The 21,450-nt window shown below is 42.8% G+C and overlaps 1 protein-coding gene across 1 annotated transcript in view; it reads left to right on the forward strand.

Moving 5' to 3' along the window:
* The window catches only part of LOC131284475 (protein slit), a 103,210-nt gene that overhangs the window by 73,938 nt on the left and 7,822 nt on the right, over positions 1-21,450 (forward strand). The window contains 5 exon segments of the mRNA XM_058313335.1: positions 12,976-13,047; positions 15,374-15,445; positions 17,402-17,473; positions 18,313-18,456; positions 18,618-18,853. Of these exon segments, the coding sequence (XP_058169318.1) occupies positions 12,976-13,047; positions 15,374-15,445; positions 17,402-17,473; positions 18,313-18,456; positions 18,618-18,853 (596 nt within the window).

A 21,450-nucleotide genomic window follows, 5' to 3' on the forward strand; every position in this document is an offset into this window, starting at 1 on the left:
ACATCACACTGTCGGTGGCGTTGCATCTTACCACCAACGCCACGTTGAAATCGGGTAATGTGATGGACAACCGTCCTCACGGGTTTGTGGATTGATGTTTTCCGTTTGGAAGCCTTGGAACAGCACAGCGGGACTCCCCGAAGTCCACTCCATGAAATGGATAAATAGTCCCGCTAATGTTTACAGACATCTTTTAGTGTGATATCTGTTACGAATCTGAGTGTATTTTTAGAAAAAAAAAAGAGTGAGATGCCACAATAATTCATCGGAAGAAAATCTATTCATAATAAATAGCATTTATCCTTTCCATCGAATAATATCTCCTAACGGACGTTGCGATCCCCTGAGGCCACCCATTTTGCTGCGTAGCACCTACATTTATTTTATTTTGACAAATATATTTTGAATCGGAAATGAACCGGGAAAGTCGAATGTCCCCGCCTGCAAATGGTTTACTGAATAAGAGAGTATCCTTCAAACGATGATGCACAACAACCACGGTGAAAGCAAAAATAAATCTTTTGAAAAATAAAATCGAAATGATATCGCCTTAGACCACCCGGCAAAGGGAGGAAAATATTGACAATATAACAATAAAAATCTGGCAAACTCTACCGTCCACACAAAGCATTTGCGCAATCGAAAACCTTCCCAAGCGGTGTTTGATTTAGCAAAACGGATTGTTTTCTTTTAAAAAACGAGTCTTAATGCCCACCCCCAAAGCGTCATGGTCCAGTTTCGATGGAGAAAAAGAAGAAACCATAAAATGAAATAAAATCACCACCAACCAATAGGGAAAATGTCTGCCACTAATGTTTCTTGGAAAAGTGCGCCCCACCGGAGCCACACGGTGCGCCTTCTTTCGTGGTAAAACACAGCACGATACCAAGAATGTCTCCGCAATTCGACCGGCAAGGCAAGATCTTGAAATCATCCCAACCACAACACGATTCCCAGGCGATAGTTTTACCATCCAACTGAATTTTTCGAGCACATAAATTATAAATATTTTTATTTTTATAAAGTCATCCTCGACCAGCGCTTGCGGAGCCGGATTGGGTTGGGAGGTGTTTCCTTCGATTCCTTCTGAACGTTCGGGCCACATTCTGGATCGGAGCACCGTCTTAAAATATTCATCAACTTCGAAAGGGATGAGCAATGGTGTAGTTTTCTTTTTATTTTTTTCATCCCGTTGGCCGAACATAGAGTTCGTTTTTTAACCTTTCTGTCTGTTTCTCACTGTATGTCCTTTATCATCCTTTTTTCATGCCTTAAGAAGGGTGTACTGCTTCGCTCACGGTCTTTTCCGGCTTCTTCCAACAATTCGAAGCTTCTGGATATTATTTTTGCCTTTTTTAAGTGTTTATGGAATGGGAACAGAATGAAAATCACAGAGACGCCAGCGAACCGAAGAGTCCTTAACGTCTTTATCATAAATCGGACATGGCAGATGCACTGGGCTCTCTATATATCTTTTGCTGCAGTAAGAAATGTTCCCTCCGACGATGCTGCACGGTGGGTTCGATTGAACATTAAAAGTTCTAGAGTTCTCGACAGTCGACAATTTCAGGAATAATGCAGCCTTCGTTCGGCAGCGAAGGGTGTGTTCGCTCTTGAGTGAAACATCCCGTAAAGCGAGATAGTCTGTCTCTGATTTGGTCAGATGTTTGCCTTGCGGAGATTTATTGAAATATCAAATTATGAAAAATGAAGCAAGTTGTTCTGCCAACGCCAGGGATGATGTATAACCCCGACGTCCCACGATCATTTGTTCAAGGACGAAGCGGACATCACGGGCATGGTTGAAATTTTAAAGCTAAAAAACAAAAACGCCCCAACCATCTCAGCAAGATCTCTGATATGACCGGCAAACTAATGAGTAATTTATACGAAGTATTATTTGTTTTTCGCTCGTTCCTTGCATCCCATTTTTCGCTACCGATCTTCCCAGCGTCCTACACTCGTTTTTGGTATGTTCAACAACGTAAAAAAAAGACGATCCCCTGCAAACACGTAATCCGAGACATGACGTGATGAAAGCTGAAGGGTGCACAAATTGAAGATTTATCGCTGATAGCACCGGCGTGCAAAGAAGCGAACCGTAAGATGAGCCGAAAGATGTTCTTACGGAAAGGGTTGTTGTTTCAGGCGAACGTCCATGTTCCACATCTCAACCGTTTCTGGCAGGTTCGTAGGTGTAATCGGATCAGATTTGACATGGAAGACATACTTTAAGCATTTATCAAAAATATATTCCGTAACACGCGATCCAATAAATCATCCATATGAATTCGAATATGACATATTTGATCCTGAGATATTCAAAATTTGTTTAATCATTATTTTTATAACTCCACAAAAGTATATTGACAGCATGCCAGTGTTCAAAGTTAAGGTTTTATTTGGCTATTTTCTGATTTTCTCAGTAGCAAATTACATTAACGTTGACAAATGTCAAACATTAGGATTTCATTCTTGATTATTACTTATACATAAGATAAATGTATTGTCCGTTACCGTACAAGTGAGTTAATTTATTGTAAAGAATAATTCCAATTATAAGGCAAGACGCATGCACAGAACAGAACGAAGCAAAATGCACGGTTCATCACGCGGTTGCTGCTATTTTGCATAATCAAATCATCTTGTCAGGAGCCATTAATTTGACATATTGTTTCGACCCGCCCCGGCCCGCCTTTATGCATCGCACACTACGAGCCGTGGATTTCTTTTTATTGCGAAGGTGCCTTGGTCAAATGCCGAGTAAATGGAGTGAAATAAAACATTTATGGCGCTGCCCCGGTCCAGACGGTTCGCTGTATAAACAAAAGTATTCATAATTCTTTAAGTCTTATACCTGTACTTTGGGACTTGAAGGGAAAACGAAACGTCACCCAAAACACCAACGCAACGCACGTATCCACGTTCCGACCGGGAAAGCGTTCGGGATGCGACGAAATTTACGACCGTCGGGGCAATTAACGTTGGATGATGATTTTTGCCTGTGTTTAGCGGACAGTCAGGGTGAAAGCTTTCCCGTCTCTTTCGGTGCCGCTGTCCTCGAGGACCTGCCCAAGAAAGCAAACCCCCAACGGAGGTACAAGTCACACGCGCGTCCAGACGGCTAGACTTCACCTTCCACCGGTAATATATTGACGATTCAGATCGATTCCGATGCATCACTGCCGGTAAGAAGGCTGATCCCACCCAAAATGGAAGACCCATTAATCACCGTGTTGGTATTAAGAGGGGGAAGAAAAACCACATTTTGCCAGCTCAAACCACGCACCTCACCAACCATGGAGAAAAGCCGCCGACACATCGCACGCAGCGGTCAAATTAAATTCGCTCCAGTCACAATTTACGACCGTCGTTCGTCCGTATTGTGGTTGAGATTTTTTTTAGTCCGGAGCAATGGATGGAGACAAACTCCCTCTTCCTATGTATGCCCTGTCTGTACCATTAGTTAAGCTTTCCGACTTCCTTCCTAAGGTGGCACGGCAATGTGAACAGCTAAGAAAGCAACCAATCACATTCAACTTAGTCTAAAAATTATATCGAATCAAATCCCCCGCGATATCAGCCTCGGCTTCACAACAAAATGACAACCGCCATCTATCTCACCACTCTTATTCATTAAACTGTACTTATGGGAAGCAAAAAATGCAAGTAAGGTAACGCGTAATGCTTTTTGAAGATGGAAACATAAACGTATCACTTTGTCGTTGGCTTTCAATCTCGACACTCTAATAGGCTTACAAATGCGCATTTTCCAGTCGCTTCTTCAGGAGAATCTCTTATAATCAGATTGGGTGGCTTGCGGCCTGTTAGCGGGAAGGTGTTCTCGGAAAAATGCCAAATCCGAAAAAAAGCTAAGATCCCCCAACAAAAAACACCCGCCTAAGAGGGTGGTAGGGAAACATTGGGTATGTGAAAGATTTATGGTACATCCGAGATATGCCGCGCTGATTGGAGGCGTACGTATTCATCCAATGGAGTGATATATTGTTGATCCCCCTTGACCCTGGAACTGTTGCATTTTGGTTTCTTATCGTGTTATGTTGTAGAAGGCATTATCCTACTGTCGAAGTTCCATGGAGAATGTCTACGCGCGAGTTTGAACATAATCTTAAACACGTGTTCAATGGGGAGTCATCGAATTTTCTGAGATTGATAGAGCTGTAAAAAGCGCCTGGTTTGCCTCTTTATTTAAAAAACAGCGTGATTTGAAAATTTGTTCTTCTGTCTGTTTGTAAAATTTTGAGTTTTTTTTCTTGCCAATCGATATAATTTCCCCCTCTGGCCAACTGAATATATCGATCGAGTTTTTTTTCGAATGTGTTGCTCCCGACGAATCAATTGTACTCTTCCGAACCGTACAACATCTTAATTAGTCTCGAGTACCTACTTCTCCAACGTAGCTGGACCTTTTTTTAAAACCAAAAACTTCGGCTACCTCGGGTATGCCTTTATCTTTTATCCCTTTCTTCACCCTTATCCGACCGGTAATAATTAATCAGTCAATTAACTGTTCCTTTTTTCTTTCTTTTCCCCTCTTTTTTTCCAGGTAAGCACTTCCACATTCTCCAGTCGGTAAAGCGATCCCTTAGCGTCCTCCAACAGCCGCGAGGCACTTCAGCACACCGCCAGAGTGCAATTTCTTGCCACTAACACTGGTTAAAGAACGGTAAAAAGGATGATCAAATTCAACGCGTTGGTGTTGGAAAACTGATAAGCGAAGAAGAATAACAGGACCGATGGAGCGGAAACCACCGGAATGCATCCCAAACCCCGTAACACCGGAAAGTGAAGAAAGGTGGCCACAGTGTAGTAGCGGTGTACGAAACGTGCCCTGCATGTATGCGCTTGCCGGGAAACGAAAACAGGATGATTTTATCTGAAAGCATAAATCAGATTAAGTATTTAACCTCTTTGGTGGAAGTGGAAAATCAATTTGGCTTGAAATTTACTCGACCAACGGTTTTTGTTATCGAGTTTGCCTTCGCACCTTCGGACTTGCGCGGTATAAAAGGTCTTCAAACCTCAAACTTGCCACTCATTGACCATTGTGGTGAGCCCACACCGCCTTAAATTGTCAAAGGCGTTCGACCCAAAGAAGGGATGAAGTCATAAACTGTGTTTTTTGTGACTACTTATCGAACGTTTTGGTTTTGTTTTTGCCAAGCCTGACTAGCTGAGGAATGCTAGAAGGTAGTCAATATTTAAGGAGTGTCTCGGGCGTGAAGGATCTTGCATCATAAACACATAATTTTTTAAACATAGACGTAGACATACTCTGTAGACATGTTTGCACTTTGAATTTATAATTATATATTCAGCAACAAGTTAAAAACTGGAGATTACTTTGAAAGGAAAAGGACAACTCCCACAATTTGTTGTTTGTTAAATGGAATGTGTTTGCTTATCCGTTATGGTGATCCATTGATATAGATTTTTTTGTCATTCCAAAAATCATACGAACTGTCGATTCAACATTTCGATTACCCAATGGCGTTTCAGCTGTCACAATAACCACTTCCCAAAACCAACACACTTCACCAAAGGCTCACGATTATGAGTCGGGGCCTTTTTAAAAACGTGGGAGCAAAGAAATGTTTTCTTTTTAGGTTCGATGACATCGCGATTTCGTTTGGCCACAATCAAGGCGATTCGATCACTCATCAGATAAGTCTCTCTGCCTCCAGTCAATCAATGCACATCGAATGCACTCGTGTCGTAAACGATCCGATCAAAACTTTGTGGGGAAGAAAGTAATCCCCAACCCACGAACATGTGGCTTTCGGCTTTGTTGGTCCAATGCCCGATGGAATCATTTAGAGGCCCCGTCATTCACCTTATTTCTTTCCCGGGACAGTCAGGGAAACGCCGCGTCATTGTTTGTCAAATCTGTCACATTGGTTGAGCTTCCGTAAATCCATTGGTCCGGTTATTCGGAGTTTTTTTACTGATCTTCACCGATAGGCGTCGGGTGTTTACCAAGGCGTGACGTTTGTGTGGCAAGTTTCCCTTTGGTCGACGGCGTTTTCGAACCACATCCACCTTTTCTTGGTTATTCGGTTGTGTTCTTTTTCCCTCCGTCACCGTGACGACCAAATACCATAACATCAGGGCCGTGCCATTCATGTCACACGGAAAGGGGTACCACGGGGCCGCTTTAACACATCTGTCAACATAATTTTGAAACCAACAGGCAGCAGGTTGTAGAACGAAATAATTAACAGGCGCTCTAGAACCCTTCGGGACCGCTTCGGGGAGACGGACAACCCAAAACCGACCGTGTTGCAATGTTTAGGAACGCCTCTTCAGCGGTCGGTATCAACGACTCCATTCTGTCAGTAGATACACAAAACCGCACAAAAGTAATGGCATAACATAAATGCATCCCTGAACCTGCTCCTCAGTCGCTAAGCCGAACGACATGGGCACTGTCAGCTTATGATTATATGCGTCTGTCATGCGAGACAGGACTTGAGAATAGAGCTAGTTTTTTTTTTCTACCGAGATTTGAGGTCTATTTCTGTTCTAGGCCGTATTCACGTTACTATGCTTGGAAATACCAATGTGGATTATGTTGCATAGAGATGCGTTCCAGACAACAATCCGGTTCACCCTTCAGTTTATTGGAGCGGAATATGGCTCTCGGCTGTCAGACTGAGTACAAAAAGAGACTTTTTTTCTTATCCTCATTTCACTGCTCACTATTGTCATCATCTTAACTAGAGTAAAATTATCTAAATTTACTGAACAAATAGACAGTTCTTTGGTGATTGTCACGCTTTCAGTTTTCTTCCATTTTTTTAAATTTCAACATACTAAAAATAAAAAGGGGTTGAAGTTGGTGAAGGAGATACATTTTAGAAAATATGTTTCTCATTCTACAACAATGTACACAAAATACTGCGTAATGAAACCTATGTTTCTAATTATCAAAAGTGCAACACGACTTGATCAGGGTATTCTATTAACTGCGTACCATAAAATCAACGAAAGTAAATTCTTGCAAGCTAGGACTACTTATTAGTCGGGTGTCCCTTGACCCGGGATGGGTTGGCATAACTTCATCATCACGTACCAACAATCTCCGGGACATCATCAATCCATCGCACGACTGCGGTTTAATTAAACGCTCGAAATATTCTTCAACGTCGGCTAAATTACCAATTTTGGTCACCGGTGTTTTCTTGAACATTCCGTTCGGTAGTGCGGCTATACCAAGAACAACGTATCCATTCCAACGTCTCCGGTTACCACCAACTTCGGCGCCGCCACAATATTGCTAGCTCCGCAAATTGCTAGTTCCCTAGCGACATACACACCTACCATTTTGACTTGCACATGCCTTATGATATCTGTAAACATACATAATTACATGCTCATCTACACCAGCATCCGTAGTATATCTGGCTGAACCGAGACCAAACCCGCAAGGATATTTCGTTTCCAATGGTTGTATGTGCGCCTTCTTTCCACATCCCCCGAAAGCATATCCCCCCAAACGGATGAAGACTGCCTCCTTAGCTCAGCCTTCACTTACACTCGCAACCACTAGAGCCTGGAAATGGATGTATTTTCCCGTTTGCATCCTAGCCACAACCCCGCCCGTACTAACCGGTTCTCCGTAGATTTGTAAGTCAAATCTGTCCCAGCGCTCAAGAAGTGCTCTAGGAATGGCGCAACTCTCGCCCGTTGGCGTCGGAAGAACGTTTACTAGAAGACCGTCAAAGGGGGCTGGTACCAACAAGATGAAACCTGGGGGTTGTGGTGGGTAGACCCATGTTTGCCCGTCCTCCAACGCAGCCAATAAATTGCTCGACTTTTGTTATACTGATGCTCAGATCCTAGGGAGTATCTTCCGGCTCTCCGGTTTCTGCGGTAGGCGAAGCCGAGCTGGAAAGGATTGCTGGTAAACCAATCTGTTATTACAAACGAATCGGTGTTTCTTTATCACTTAAGTAAACAACACCCACACGGGAAGCTTATCTTGCGTGATGAGTTAGAGGAAACATGTCAACACCAGGGATATGCACAAATCCGTATTTTTATTTCTTGAGATTGGATGAAACTAAGGATCTAAAATACAACCTGTCGAGATTGACTGACGTTACAAATATTTGTAATTTACTCGAAAACTATTTTGGTCCCTGATAACCCTCATCAAATCCAGCGAAAGGTAGAGAAACAATGTTTAAATTTATCCCGCGTCCTTCGCCGAATCTAAACATCAACCTGTTTGAGCATCTTCTCACTCCAACGGACCAAAATGTGATCAGAGGAATCGGAGGACATCCTGGTGTGCAAAGAGGTGATGATTATAAATTCTAATCAGGATGTTGCTAGCATGGCCACGGTGTTGATGAGTTCGATAGCTCGGGAAAGCTGCCATTCTCGCATCATTGCGCATCGGATGAGACAGAGAATCTGGATGACCGCTGAAAGGAGCAGGATGTATGCTCTTTACGAACATAACACGGTTATATTGTCGACAGCGTGCTCGTGTGTGTCGCAGTATCTGCAGACTGATGGATTAAATTCGACGGCACTTGCGGTGACACGAAAACGGTAACACCGGGTGGCCTCATTTCGTCGAGACCCATTTATTACCCGCCATTAGCATCGAACATCAGACGGGCTCGGCAGGATCTCCGGGTGTTCCAAGCCCCATTGCGTGTCATGGCGCACTGTATGTGTCCACCACCGCCTCGACAGGAACACATAAATGCATGCAAATACACGCCCGAAACCGCGACGTGTCGGTGGAGTCGCGTTATCAGCTCATCAAATTCCATTCTCAGTTAATTTATGAACCTATTCAAACCCAACTTCATTGTTATTTTGTTGCCTCATCGCTAGATGTCGCTGTCGATGCGGGACGGAACTGACCGGGGGAAGGGGCTTGATAGTAGATTAGATGATCATCGTCTCGACTGTGAATCTAATATGCATCAAACATGCAAACGCGCGCTCACATGTCACCATCGATTTGTCGCGCTCGTTGTGTTTGACACACGGATGCGAAAAATTGCATTCCATCAACAGTCGGGACGGGACGCAAACACCATGGGATGGATATGCAAATTTTACGCCATCGATTTCTACCCTGCAGGGTTTCCTCGTAGAACATGAACATGTGGCCAATGGCCCCCACACCGGTTTGTCATGCTGAGCGCCACTCCTCGAGTCGGTTTGAAATCTAAAAAACGAATCTAAAAACATGTGGATGTAAGGTGAATACTGTTTCAGGAATTGGTTCTGCTTGAAAACCCTCTTTCCAATGTATTAGCAGCATCACACGTCAATGTTGACAGGTTTATAATAAGATGTCGAATCCATGCTCCATCCAACCGTCCATTCCGATTGATCTGAATTGACGGAAATTTGCCAATGAATAAGAAAAAAAAATGTTAGTAATCATTTGCATATCACAGCTTTGACACATTTCGATGCTAAAACAATCGTTATCGTAATCAAAATTCGGATCATAAATTCTCATATACGATTAATATTGCTAATATATATGAAAATATATTTAAAAGAAAGAATAAAAAAAACAATGCTTTTAATTATGTATAAATAAGGAAAATTATGCAGGTTGCATTGGTCAAAGATCAATGGTCTCTGTAGTGAAATAATGTCTAAACATGATAATAATGTCTGTATAAAATTGTTCCCTTGAAATGAAGCGATAAAGATTGTGCAACCAAATACGTGTTCCGGCTTAATGTCCCGTTAATCCTTAAATCGTGGCAGGGTATTGTGTGAGCTTTGCATTAAAAATTAACCATTTCAATCACTCGCCAGTCAAAAAGGTTAATCCACCAAAAGCTTTTAAACGGAGGCAGGAAAATTTAATGCGTCACAAACACTCACCCCAACCAATCGCCCGTGGCATGAAGTGAACGCTTTTTCCCGAAAATGGGGGAGAAAAACCGGTGAAACTCGAACGCTAAAAGGTGCGTCAGCTGTTCGTGGCTCATGATGTCATGGAGCTCATCATTATCAATGGCAGCAAATGTTGCTGAGTCGGCAGTGGAGAACTGCCTCGCTAGTGCTTCATTGGGTTTTATAATTTTCGATCCGACACGAAAATCTGCTTACTCTCCGGTAATGTGCGTAGTCCATACATGACATTCGCATTATCCTTTTAGTGCCCAGCCCCCTTTATAGCCGAGTGGCGTTGGCATGTCATGGCCGTTTTTCGGTCACTCATGAAGTGGTTGGCATTTCAAACCCTTCCCCTCCACACATGTCGAGGGCACTTGAGAATTCAATCACCCGGTTTTTGGGATGCATGGTGCCATTTTTCTCACACAATTTGGGTTTCGGTGCCCTTGGGTCTTCTGCTCTATTTTGCTCGCTTCGTCACATACTCAACCGACTCTTGCTCATATGGTGCTAGTGCTAGATGTTATAAAAGTAAAACCTACCACTATCATAATACGAACCCGCTTGAAGTTATGAAGACTGCAGTTGATTGCAGATTCGTTTGCATTTTAGTGTATTCACTTCTCCTGCATCGTAGCCCACGCCAGGCACGATGTGTGCCTCGAACTCCCAGCTTTACCGTTCACATCCTCTCTGCCTCTAAAAGACCCGTATTTTTATTTCCTTTCTATCAAATATTCCCATCCGATGCAGGTTGCACTTTAGGCCATGCGTTGATGTCGAGGGTCGGGTGCAACATTTTATTTATTTTCCTTGCCACCTATTCAGAGCAACGCGTTGGTGTACTTGGCAAGAGGATGCTTCTGTGCCATTGTATCCACAAAATGCAGCTGCTGAAATATCGGGCCAAAAGGAAGATTTACCACGTCGTCGTCTCACCTTCGCATCAATCCAAACCCGGGTGAATTCAACCGTGTTCCATACATCAGCCAGTCTATCCAGAATACCCACCACCTTGCCTCTGGCCAGCTCGGTACACTTTCACTTTACTTCTCTTTCTCTCTTTCCTAAAAGTGCAAACACTCGTAAATCCGTTGTGTAAACATTCGTTCGCATGCCGAATCTGGGATGGAGCATAAATTCTGGCAGAATGTGTCATGAATATTAACAGCTGGCGGAAGACGTGTGCGACGATGCAAAGCAGAATTTACATTTTACTTTACATTTGACGTCCACCTTTTTTTGTTTGTTGTCACTAGATAGAAATGTCGCCATTTAGGAATCGCACTCTCCGCTGCGCATCTATGGGATTCTATTTCCTCTGCTTGTGACGTTCGAGACGAATAGCTCCCTCAGGATATCCCGTTGGGTTATTTTTTGGTTAATACAAATCAACTCATAAAACATCAAACAACATCGGCAACCAATCGGTCTAAACCGCAAAAATGGACAGAAGTACGAGTGGTCATATAAAATATTATAGAATATCTACTGGCCTGATAGGTTACCATAAACGAATATCGGAACAGGACCCCCCCCCAGTGGTGAAGAGGAAAACCTGCATGGAGTATCATCAAAATAATTTTGATACAAGCTGAACAAGTTGTTCACGCTGTTCAATAATTAGATACGGGTGACATTCTCCATTCTCCATGGGTGGCGTTTAGAACCTCTCCATAGTTGGATGGACTTCCGAAAAATGTTAATTGCAGCGAACTCGAATACACTCCAGGGTGCTTGACCTCCATAAAACCATTTGTGGTATTTGCGCATCGCGCATTTGAAATATATTTCAAGCTAACATTTTTTTCGTTCCACATAATGTCACACATGTTAAAGTACGTCAAAACAATGCTATTGATGTTCGTCGTTTGTTCTCAACATTTCCTGGAATGGAAACATCACAATCATCATTACGTACCCGTGTATCCTTCGGTTTGGAGATAACATAATGACGATAATCGAGAAGGCTGCTTTCCCTGACACTCACTTTAGAGTGGTTTTGTTTGATTTTAAACACACTATGGCACATTTTCCATTGCCGGTAGCCATTCCAAGAGCAGACGGTCAACTTCCAGCTCCCAACACTCGGCTCCGTCCGACTTTAATCGACCGTTCCGACCGGTCGACAGGACGACGGAAAATGTTGTGTCTGTGATTACGCTGCCTACTTTCACTCCTCGGGACGATGTCGGAGCCAATCAGCCGTGTTCGTAAATGGCTTCGCCCGACAAAACTAGTCCGAGCCACTCATCTCCGCGCGTCGTCTGTGTCGACGGCTTCGGGCCATTCCACTGCAGATGAAAGCGAAGATGAAGCTTTCAGGCGAAAGGTTCAGGCTCTACGGTTCGACCTATGTAAACATTTAAATGCTTGTCCCTTGGCGCTCAGGTCCACTTCATCTTCAATTTAATTTAAAAGAATGTTCCTTCCACTTCGCCTAATATGATTTTGTCACTTTCAAGCATGACTAGCTTTTTGTCGTTTAAGGCAAGAGGCTGTCTTCAGCACCGGATTGGATAAGACACTTCAAGCAAATTCATAATAATAAACCTATGGCGTTGGCTGTACTCCGTAGTGAAGGCCTGTCAGGATCTTAAGATACATCGTTTCTCGGGCTTTTTTGTTTCTCTAAATTGTGCCGGAATGAACATATATTTACATTGGGGTAATTGCCAGATCGTGCAATTATGTTTTCATGTAATTATTAGTATTCTCATTCTACCGGAGTACATCCTATACTTAACTGTTTTGTTGGAATTTTTATGGTTTCAAATTAAAGATACTTTAAACATAATGCGTTGACGTTCATTTTAAAGGAAATATTTGTCTCAGTTTTATCTTCTGACGCATCATAAAATCATCATCAAATCCATCGCTAACTATCTTCAAAGGAATAGACTTTAAGAAGTGCTCTGTTCAAAGTTCATCATTGCTTTAAAATGTCACCATGATTGAATCAAACAAATCAATCTAATTACCGGTTCTCGCATGATCATAGATCAAAGTGTAACCGATTCCCATTTGAAACTCTACTAATTACTTTTTCTTGTCTTGTTTTCTCCTTTCCAGGGATCTGCAAGGCAACAACATAAGTGTCATCTACGAGTCGGACTTGCAAGGATTGGCGAAACTGCGAATACTGTAAGTAACGTTTCCCCTTTAACATACTCCATACGTAAGTTTCTCGCCGAAGCCAACACCGAAGATGCACAAACGCCTTTTACCAGTGTCGGTTGCCTCTCCCGGTTGCGTCTTGCGGTAATTAAATAAAACCCCAAAATTTCCCCCCTTCAAACGACACGAACTATCAACTAAACTAGATGAGTGTTGGCGTAGTGTTTTACTTTCCCACTCACGAAGGGTGAAGAATGCACAGAGGAACGACACTTTTTTAAACTAATTACTACACAACCGGGAACATCGCCAGTTTTACCCGCATGCAAAGTGAGCGCGCGGAGAAAACACACTAATAGAATGTCCTTCTTGCTCTTTTTCGCCACTTCCGGAAGCGGTGGCTTTTAATAGTGTTACGCGAAGTGCTTGCTTAATAGGCTATGATGGTCCTGATGGCAAAGAGGCGCCATCTGAAGTTGTGATCAACAGCGACCTCCGGTTCGCGGAAATGAAGTTACACCATGCAGTTAAACCAGTCTAACCGAGTTAGGGGTCTGGGGTTTTTTTTTGTAATTTTATTATACTTGCTATACCGCCCAAGGAGCACTACAATGCGCTGCTGATGAGGTGAAATGGAAGCCATTAAACTAAACCAAATTGCGCTGAACCTTAAATATTCATGGTTGATTTGGGTTGTCTACCTGCTAGAAATAAAGGTTTAAAGACATCCGGTGTGGAAATATGCAACTCCGAGCCTATAGTCGAGGTGGTTAAATCATTAGCAACTTGTGTTAATCAATCCTAAACAGGCGGCCAGTCTATGACGCTCCGGGGACCAACGTGTTCGAATGACACTGTTTAGTGTCACCATAAAATCGCCTCGCAGCACTGTGTTGCCTCGTCCCTAGTGATTTATGCATACAGGCACGCTCTTACCTGTTTACAGAGCCCTAAAGCATAACATTATTCAAATCGAAGCCCCTGGGGGAACGGTTTAAAGATTCAACCCCAAGCTCAAGCGATCTGTCCCGAGCATGTCCTTCCCATTTGTTTATCATTTAAATCGATTCCCAATCATTTCCTAACTTTCATCGATTTAAACAGACGATCGCGCGGTCCGGCAACGTCAGTTCATCGTGAAGCCGTGTAGATGGTGTGATGCATTTTACTAGTTCATCTCCCAGCGGGAGACGGACGATCCCTCATCGGGACCGCATAAACAACCAATGCTGGACTTTAGTCAAAATGCTTACAAATCCCCCATAAAACAATTGTCCCACTTTCCCTTACCCATCTGAGCTGCTCCGAAACCGGCGATGCATTGTGTCGGTTGGGTCATTAATTTGCATAAGTGGAATATGAGATATTTCAAACCGCTCCAGCGAACATGTTACATGCTGCATACGAATGGCCGTTGGGATTGGATCCTGTCCTCTTGGTTTTTGGAGGGTTTTAAGTAATTACGAAACCTCACCTTACAGCCGCTGGGCTGAATAACGTGATACTCTAGAAAGGTTTACTGCCAATTCCGTAGACGGTCGACGCTTTAATGAGAGTTCATCACCAACCTGCACAGCATGTGGTGATAACCGCGTGACACCTCCGTAATCAACTGCTAAAATGGAACTGGTTCATTTCTATCTCTAGAGTAGCGAGTATTTTTTTCCCCCGTCGCCGGAAATGAATAATCCGTTTCACACCACGCTGAAGCGAAGCGAAAACCGCATATATCAAAAATGAAACGGTCACTTAACAGATAACCTCTTCCGGTGCCTGGACTATCTCACGCCCCAATCGAACGATCGATATCGCACGGAATGATCACAACCATCGACCGACGGTTGCGGTGGATTAAATTTCAATTAATTTATTATTCAAATACGATACGGCTACCATTCGCGCTTGCTTCCATAGGGAATCGATATCTTTCTGGCGACGAATTTAATTAGCCACCGCTTTCGCCATTCAAAAACGGTTCGTGTGTTTTTTGTTTTGAAATATTTTTGGATTTTATGTTTCGATAATTCATCAACCAATATATAGTTTCTTTTTTCATATCGTATTAAAAACATGTTTACTGACAATTCAATGTCACTGATATAAAATACACTCCAGTTTAAGTTCTTATCACGATTTTTCCAAAGATAAACTCTAGAAGATGTATTTGAAGTTTTATCCGTATTGTGTAACTTTATCTTTTACTCATGAGTATCACTCATTCCTTATTTATCTCATTTTATCTTATTTATTTTATCTCTTAATTGACTTCGAGAAGCATTAGGAATATTGTTCAAGACGCTCGTCTAACTTTAAACATTTTTCTCTTTCTTTTCTTGATTTTATAAATCTGCAGGCAGTTAACAGACAACCATATCTACAACATCGAGAAGGATGCCCTGCACGATCTGATATCACTGGAGCGATTGTAAGTAAACAGTTTTCGTTTTTGTTTCTTTGAAATCTCGTGACAAATTAGTTCCCCTTGGGCCCATTCAATATTTTCGATTGGAAGCCTCCCTAACCTAACACGGAACTTTGAGAAAGGAATCTCGCCCCCTCGTCTTATGCAAATTACCATCAAAATCACACCACTCGTCTACAAACAAAACCGTACGTTAGGGTAACTTCTGACGTGTGTTAGAAAGTAAACCAAAATGAAAAGGAACTGCTTTTGACACTCACATGACAACCAAATCTTTTGCCACGCGCAAATCGCACGAGCGCGCGAGTCAACATTTTAAAAGGAACCGCAAAAAGAAGTCCCACAACATGTGTTAACTGACAGGCGGCATCAAATCACCTGTCGCAATGCTAACGCTCCCTGTCGCAGTCAATCAGGTTGCTTTATGGCGGTTCCGATACTTCGGTGTTCCGTATGCAAATTTTGTTGTTATTTATCACTCAGCTCGTTTAGCTACATTTCACTCCTACAAGATCGCAGCGGGAGAAGCTATCATCTGTTTTGACAGAAATCGGGAAGCTTTTTCTTTTTTGCATCCGCTAGATCCGCGAACGAGTGAGTTTTTTTTCGAATCCCCTTTTTTGTATGTTTGTTATTTGTCACTATCTTGACATTCCATTGACAAGGCCTTCAGCAAAATTTAAAAAATCGTCCAAAACATGCTATTCCAATCTCATTTCATTCCCAAACCGACGGCACCCTTCTTAGTATTAATTTATGCGCAATTCACCAAATGGAGGATAATTTACAACTGTTTTACGTCAAGGGTTTTGCAATCGAGAATAAAATCGATTGAGTTATTATTGCCCACACGTCGACCAATGGCTAATTTGTAAAGCTTTTATATTTTCAACCCGTTTGATGAAGTGATTTTTATTTGTCTGCTGCTTTTTGCGTAAGCCATTCAAATATATCCTCTTCTAAGATGCCGATGGAAAGCAATAATTTATGCACACAATGTGGTGTAAATATCATGTAATATTGCCTTGGGTCATATGACCGAAAAGATTTACTGTTTATGTTCCTAAATGATGTTTTTAGTAGGTTGCATGTGTTCAAAGATTCTCCAGCTCCTGTAGGTGTGGTTCAGTATAATGAAATTTTAATCATTACTAACCGGAGCCACGTTTTGAGTGCCACTTGATTGTGTCATAAAAACGACGTAAAATACAGAATCAAACAAAAACCAAAATCTTTTACAACAGAAAAATAAACAGCTTGCAGAACGGAAGAAGATTTTCTCCATTTTTCCTCCCTCTAGACACAAAATAGCGAGGGAAGGTTGGCTTACGTCCGGTCGCTCGTTAAAAGGCCCCCTTTGGAGGCAACGCTGGTGGCCAGTTTCTGTCATTTCCCCTCACTTTCGAACCCTCCTGATCCGATCCGCGAGAACCCCTCGGAAGGCAGCGGGTTTGCATCTCGATTGGAAATCGATTTCCGTTAATTATCCGATGACTCTCGTTATCCTACATCGAACCGATCGACTTGACGTAATTGATCACGCCTTCCTTCATTCTTGGGCTGGTGTAGCTGGAACAACGTTTCTGCCAAGTCCGGCTTGAAGTCTCGCTCCCCAACAACATTTGCCTTCGTCCTCGTAGGCTTCGATTCTGACACGGAAATAATCGTTGCTGTGTCAGCATAAGACAAAAACCCTCCGGACCGAACATTATCGAGCATGCGAACAGTCAACAGAAGGCGTGTTTCGAAATGCGACACATTTTTAATTAAGTTTCGATATGCTCACCCTCAATTCCGCTTCGATTCATTTTCGCAGCTTATCCTGCCTTTAGACACAACACAGCTTCACGGCAACATTCCAAGATTAAAATCTACTCACCCCACACACTATTTTGTGTTATGGTTATTTCATCATTATTATAATTATTGTTATCTTATGTTTGTTTCCTTTATTTTCAGACGACTTAATAGCAATCGCTTAAAATCAATACCTGATAATTTTTTATCCAGTGCCGCTAATTTATTACGATTGTAAGTAGTAGAATGTAGTGATTTGTTTTCGTTTCAGATGTGTTGAATCGTTTACGTTTCGTTGTTCGATTTTGTGTTGTTTTGCACAAAAACCTTCCCCATGAGGCGTTGTCTAACCGTCCAATACCCATTCTTATAAGCTTTCAATTCCAAGAGTGTGCCTAATGGCCCAAAAAAAACTATAAACAGATGTTTTGTTTTCTTACTCTGCTTCAAAGACGGCAAATTTGTTGATTTCTCCATGCACGTTCACTGTCGTTAAAGATTTATCGGTTTGTTTTGCTTTCGAACCGTTTCTGTTTTAGAGATCTTCTGATCGCTCCCACTTCCACCATTAGAACGGCGATTCGTTTAGGCTTTGCATGATTTACGTTTCCTACATGGCAATGAATGTTTTACTAATTATCATCATTTGTTCGTTTTCTGTTTATAGATTTTTACATTTTATTATAGCTTTCATCCATGCTCACGAATGCTTTGAACATGGTTTACTTTTGGTTGAGTTGTGTGTTAATGAATGTTAGTTCTAGCATCTTCATTTTTATAAGTTTTTGAAAAAGCAATTTATAGAGTATATTTTTCCCCGATGTGGTTTCAAAATAAATATTATATTATTAGTTTTCCTTAGCCACTACATGAATGCAGCCATTGAAAACACAAAAACGAAACACTAAACAATAAACCATAATTGGAAAGTTAAAAAAATAATCCATTGAGAATCGTCATATGAATGAAATTGATGTCTATTGCATACTACTCAAATGTCTACTAGAAAAACAGTATTATATTTGTCCTCAAACCGAACGAAATGAAATTAACGATGACTTGACGTTTTTCAGGGACCTTTCACACAATGCCATCTCCGCCGTACCGAAGCGTGCGTTCAAAGGAGCACCGGCCCTTCGCAGCCTACAACTGGACAACAATCAAATCACCTGCCTGGACGAAGGTGCCGTGAAAGGGCTGACCGAGCTAGAAATTCTGTAAGTACCACCGGGAAAAGTCCACCGTGCGATGAACATTGTTTCCGACGTGCGGGCAGCGACCACCAGGACTTAATTTCAACGAAATAAATTAACTCTCACACCTGACTTTTTCCACCGTCCAACCACGATGGACGTCTCCCCTTTTTCCCCTTCGGCAGGACACTGAACAACAACAACATTACCACGCTTCCGCGCGACATGTTCGCCGGAATGCCGCGCCTTCGAGCGTTGCGCCTTTCGGAGAACCCATTTGCGTGCGATTGTCATCTTTCCTGGCTGGCCCGCTACCTGAAGAATGCATCCCGCCTGGCCCCGTACACCCGGTGCCACTCGCCCAGCCAGCTCAAGGGCCAGAACGTGGCGGACCTGCACGAGCAGGAGTTCAAATGTTCCGGTAAGTTGGATGCACCCTCCCGGTAGAAGTCGACGTTGGACAGAGGCCGTGTTCTTTGGTACAGTGTTGTACGTGAAATGTTCCAATGGATAAACAATCCACCGAGTGTGTTTGCACGATGTAACTCGATTATTTTCCCCGCGGAACAAGTATCGACCAATATCACAAACTTCACTGTAACATGCCGGAACTCCCTTTTTGATGCACGCGAAGAGCTTTGCTTGGTACCGTCTATGGGAATGGCAAGGTAGGGCAAAAACATCAAATTCGTGCCTTCGGTCCGTCAAGAATGGGACAATCTGGGAGCGGCCTTGGAGCAGCAACAAAGCCCTTCCTCAGTGATGCGAACGACATTCCCATTAACTATTTTCCTGCTTCATGCTCCCCGAAGCTTCCGATACGACATTCTCCTTCAACCTTTTGTCTTTTCCATCGCATCCCAATACTCCATCCGAAACCAATCAATGAAGCAGTGATAGGAGAAGAGTCAGAAACACCATGTAGCTTTCATTACAAATCCCACGATTGTGAATTGCAAGTGATTTGCATATTTGTTAAATTGCTCCTTCGATGTATCGATTGTCTCCACGGGAACAAACACGAAAGATCTTCGCTCGAGTGGCCACAAACATACATGGCATTTCGGTGGTTTTGTGAAATGAGTCGTACTCGGAGCTCACCGTCGTGCAATGAAGCGCATCGTGATGGAATTTATTCCTTCATTTCTTCTTCCATTATCTCATACACACTCCAATAAATTTTCGACATGAATTGTGGTTTGGTGAACACACTTCCTTCTCGGGAAGAAATGTGATCCCTCCGGAGGTCAACTCACGTTCCTTCGGGGCCGTGAGCTCGGTGTCACGGTCAGCGAGCATGTGCCTGACGTGGTGCTGGATATGAATACAAAATTTCACGTAGCATAGGGCAGTTTTCAGATGCGTGAGCAATTTTAAATACCCTGAGCTAATTTTCCGTACGCCTCTTGGCAAATTGCCATGTTTGAACTGTGAGTGGACACAAAATCTGGCACTCATTAAGTGCTAGGTTTTTTTCCACTGCATGCTCATAATTATAATGCCGTGTTGTGCTGCAACGAATTTTCCTAACACGTCCGCAGTTGGCGCAAAACCATATCAAACGTGCTGGGACAGTAATTTATTTTGCACCCGCATTCTAATGAAGTTGTCGAGTTGTTTTTTTCTGTCGCTTTTGTGCATCGTGTCACACGGAGTTGAAAATTGCATTCAAAAGTAGTAGCACTAACATGGCACGAATAAAAAACCGTTCACCTCCCGCGTTTGCGACATAAATGACCTGGAAAAGGAAATAAAAATCCTCCGGTGGATTGCCCAATCAAATCTGCCACAAAATGGCATGGCTCACTCTGCAATGGACGTTTCAAACGGTGCGCCTTTAAAAGCAGGTCACACACGTAGATTTTTGGCTCGGGAAAATAGGCTCCCGAGCGTCCGACCCGATGCGGTGTACATCAATTTTCCTCGTACGCGTCGACGTGTTTCCGGGAAAACCATCATCCCACCTCCGGAAGGAAAACTCATAAACCTCATGTGCTCACCACCATCGGTAGCTATCATCAACGGCACACCAACGCCGCTTGTAAAAACCGCGGAAACGTGGCCATCCCTCCCGGCCGTCTCTTCATCCCTCCGGTGAAATTTCGGGCTCCGACACCGGAACGCAATCTCGGCTTCAAGCGGACTGTCCGGTCGTCTACCTCCCGCTGACCATCACACCTCGCAGACGGAGCAGGACTCATTTTCCGAGCCTCACCCATGCTGGTGTTCGAGGTGGGTGGGCATTACGTGGCCGGGTAACGTACCATCGCACGATTGGAAACACTTCCTACGTACGTGACACTCATGAATATGTAAATGTTAATTTATGCCACCTAGGCGTCCAACAACGTCCCGAGGCAGAACTTTTGTTAACGCGTCCATTTTCGACACACTCTGGTGGGTGGGTTTGCATTTTCACACTTTGTGCAGCGTGCAGAGATGAAAGGAGCGGCCCCGTTCGTGCCATGTTCCTGGAGTGGGACTAGAACTTGATTTTTATTTCTATTTTCACACAGATACATGTGCGTTTGGATCAATAAAATCAAATTACTGGAAAAATAATCGCCCATTCAACCGAATCCGTCGAACGCTACGACCGACTTGTTCTAGCACTCTTGTCTAGACGCATACTGTCGGTTACACATGGAAGAAGCTGGCTGTATGTCTTGTGGATAGGATGGTTATGGGAAACATGTTTTACATCATTGGTTTCAATCCGTTCAATTTTATTCTCAACAACTTGTAGAACACGTAGCTCATTCGTTTTTATATTGATTCTTATTGCGTTTGGTATTTTACCCAGCCAAGGAAAATACATAACATTTGTATGTGGCTTGATGTATAATGTCCCGGTCGCTTCTTTTGGTTTTATGTGCCGTTTTTTCATGATTTTAATATACGAGAAAAGAAAACGGAAAAATCTGTGTTGCTACTCAATCACATATAGCATCAACAACGAGTTAAATCGAGAGATTTAAAACATTTGGGAAATGTATAAGAAAACAAATGTCGTCAAAT

The sequence above is a fragment of the Anopheles ziemanni genome, chromosome 3 (genome assembly GCF_943734765.1).
Source record: "Anopheles ziemanni chromosome 3, idAnoZiCoDA_A2_x.2, whole genome shotgun sequence".
Taxonomy (NCBI): domain Eukaryota; kingdom Metazoa; phylum Arthropoda; class Insecta; order Diptera; family Culicidae; genus Anopheles; species Anopheles ziemanni.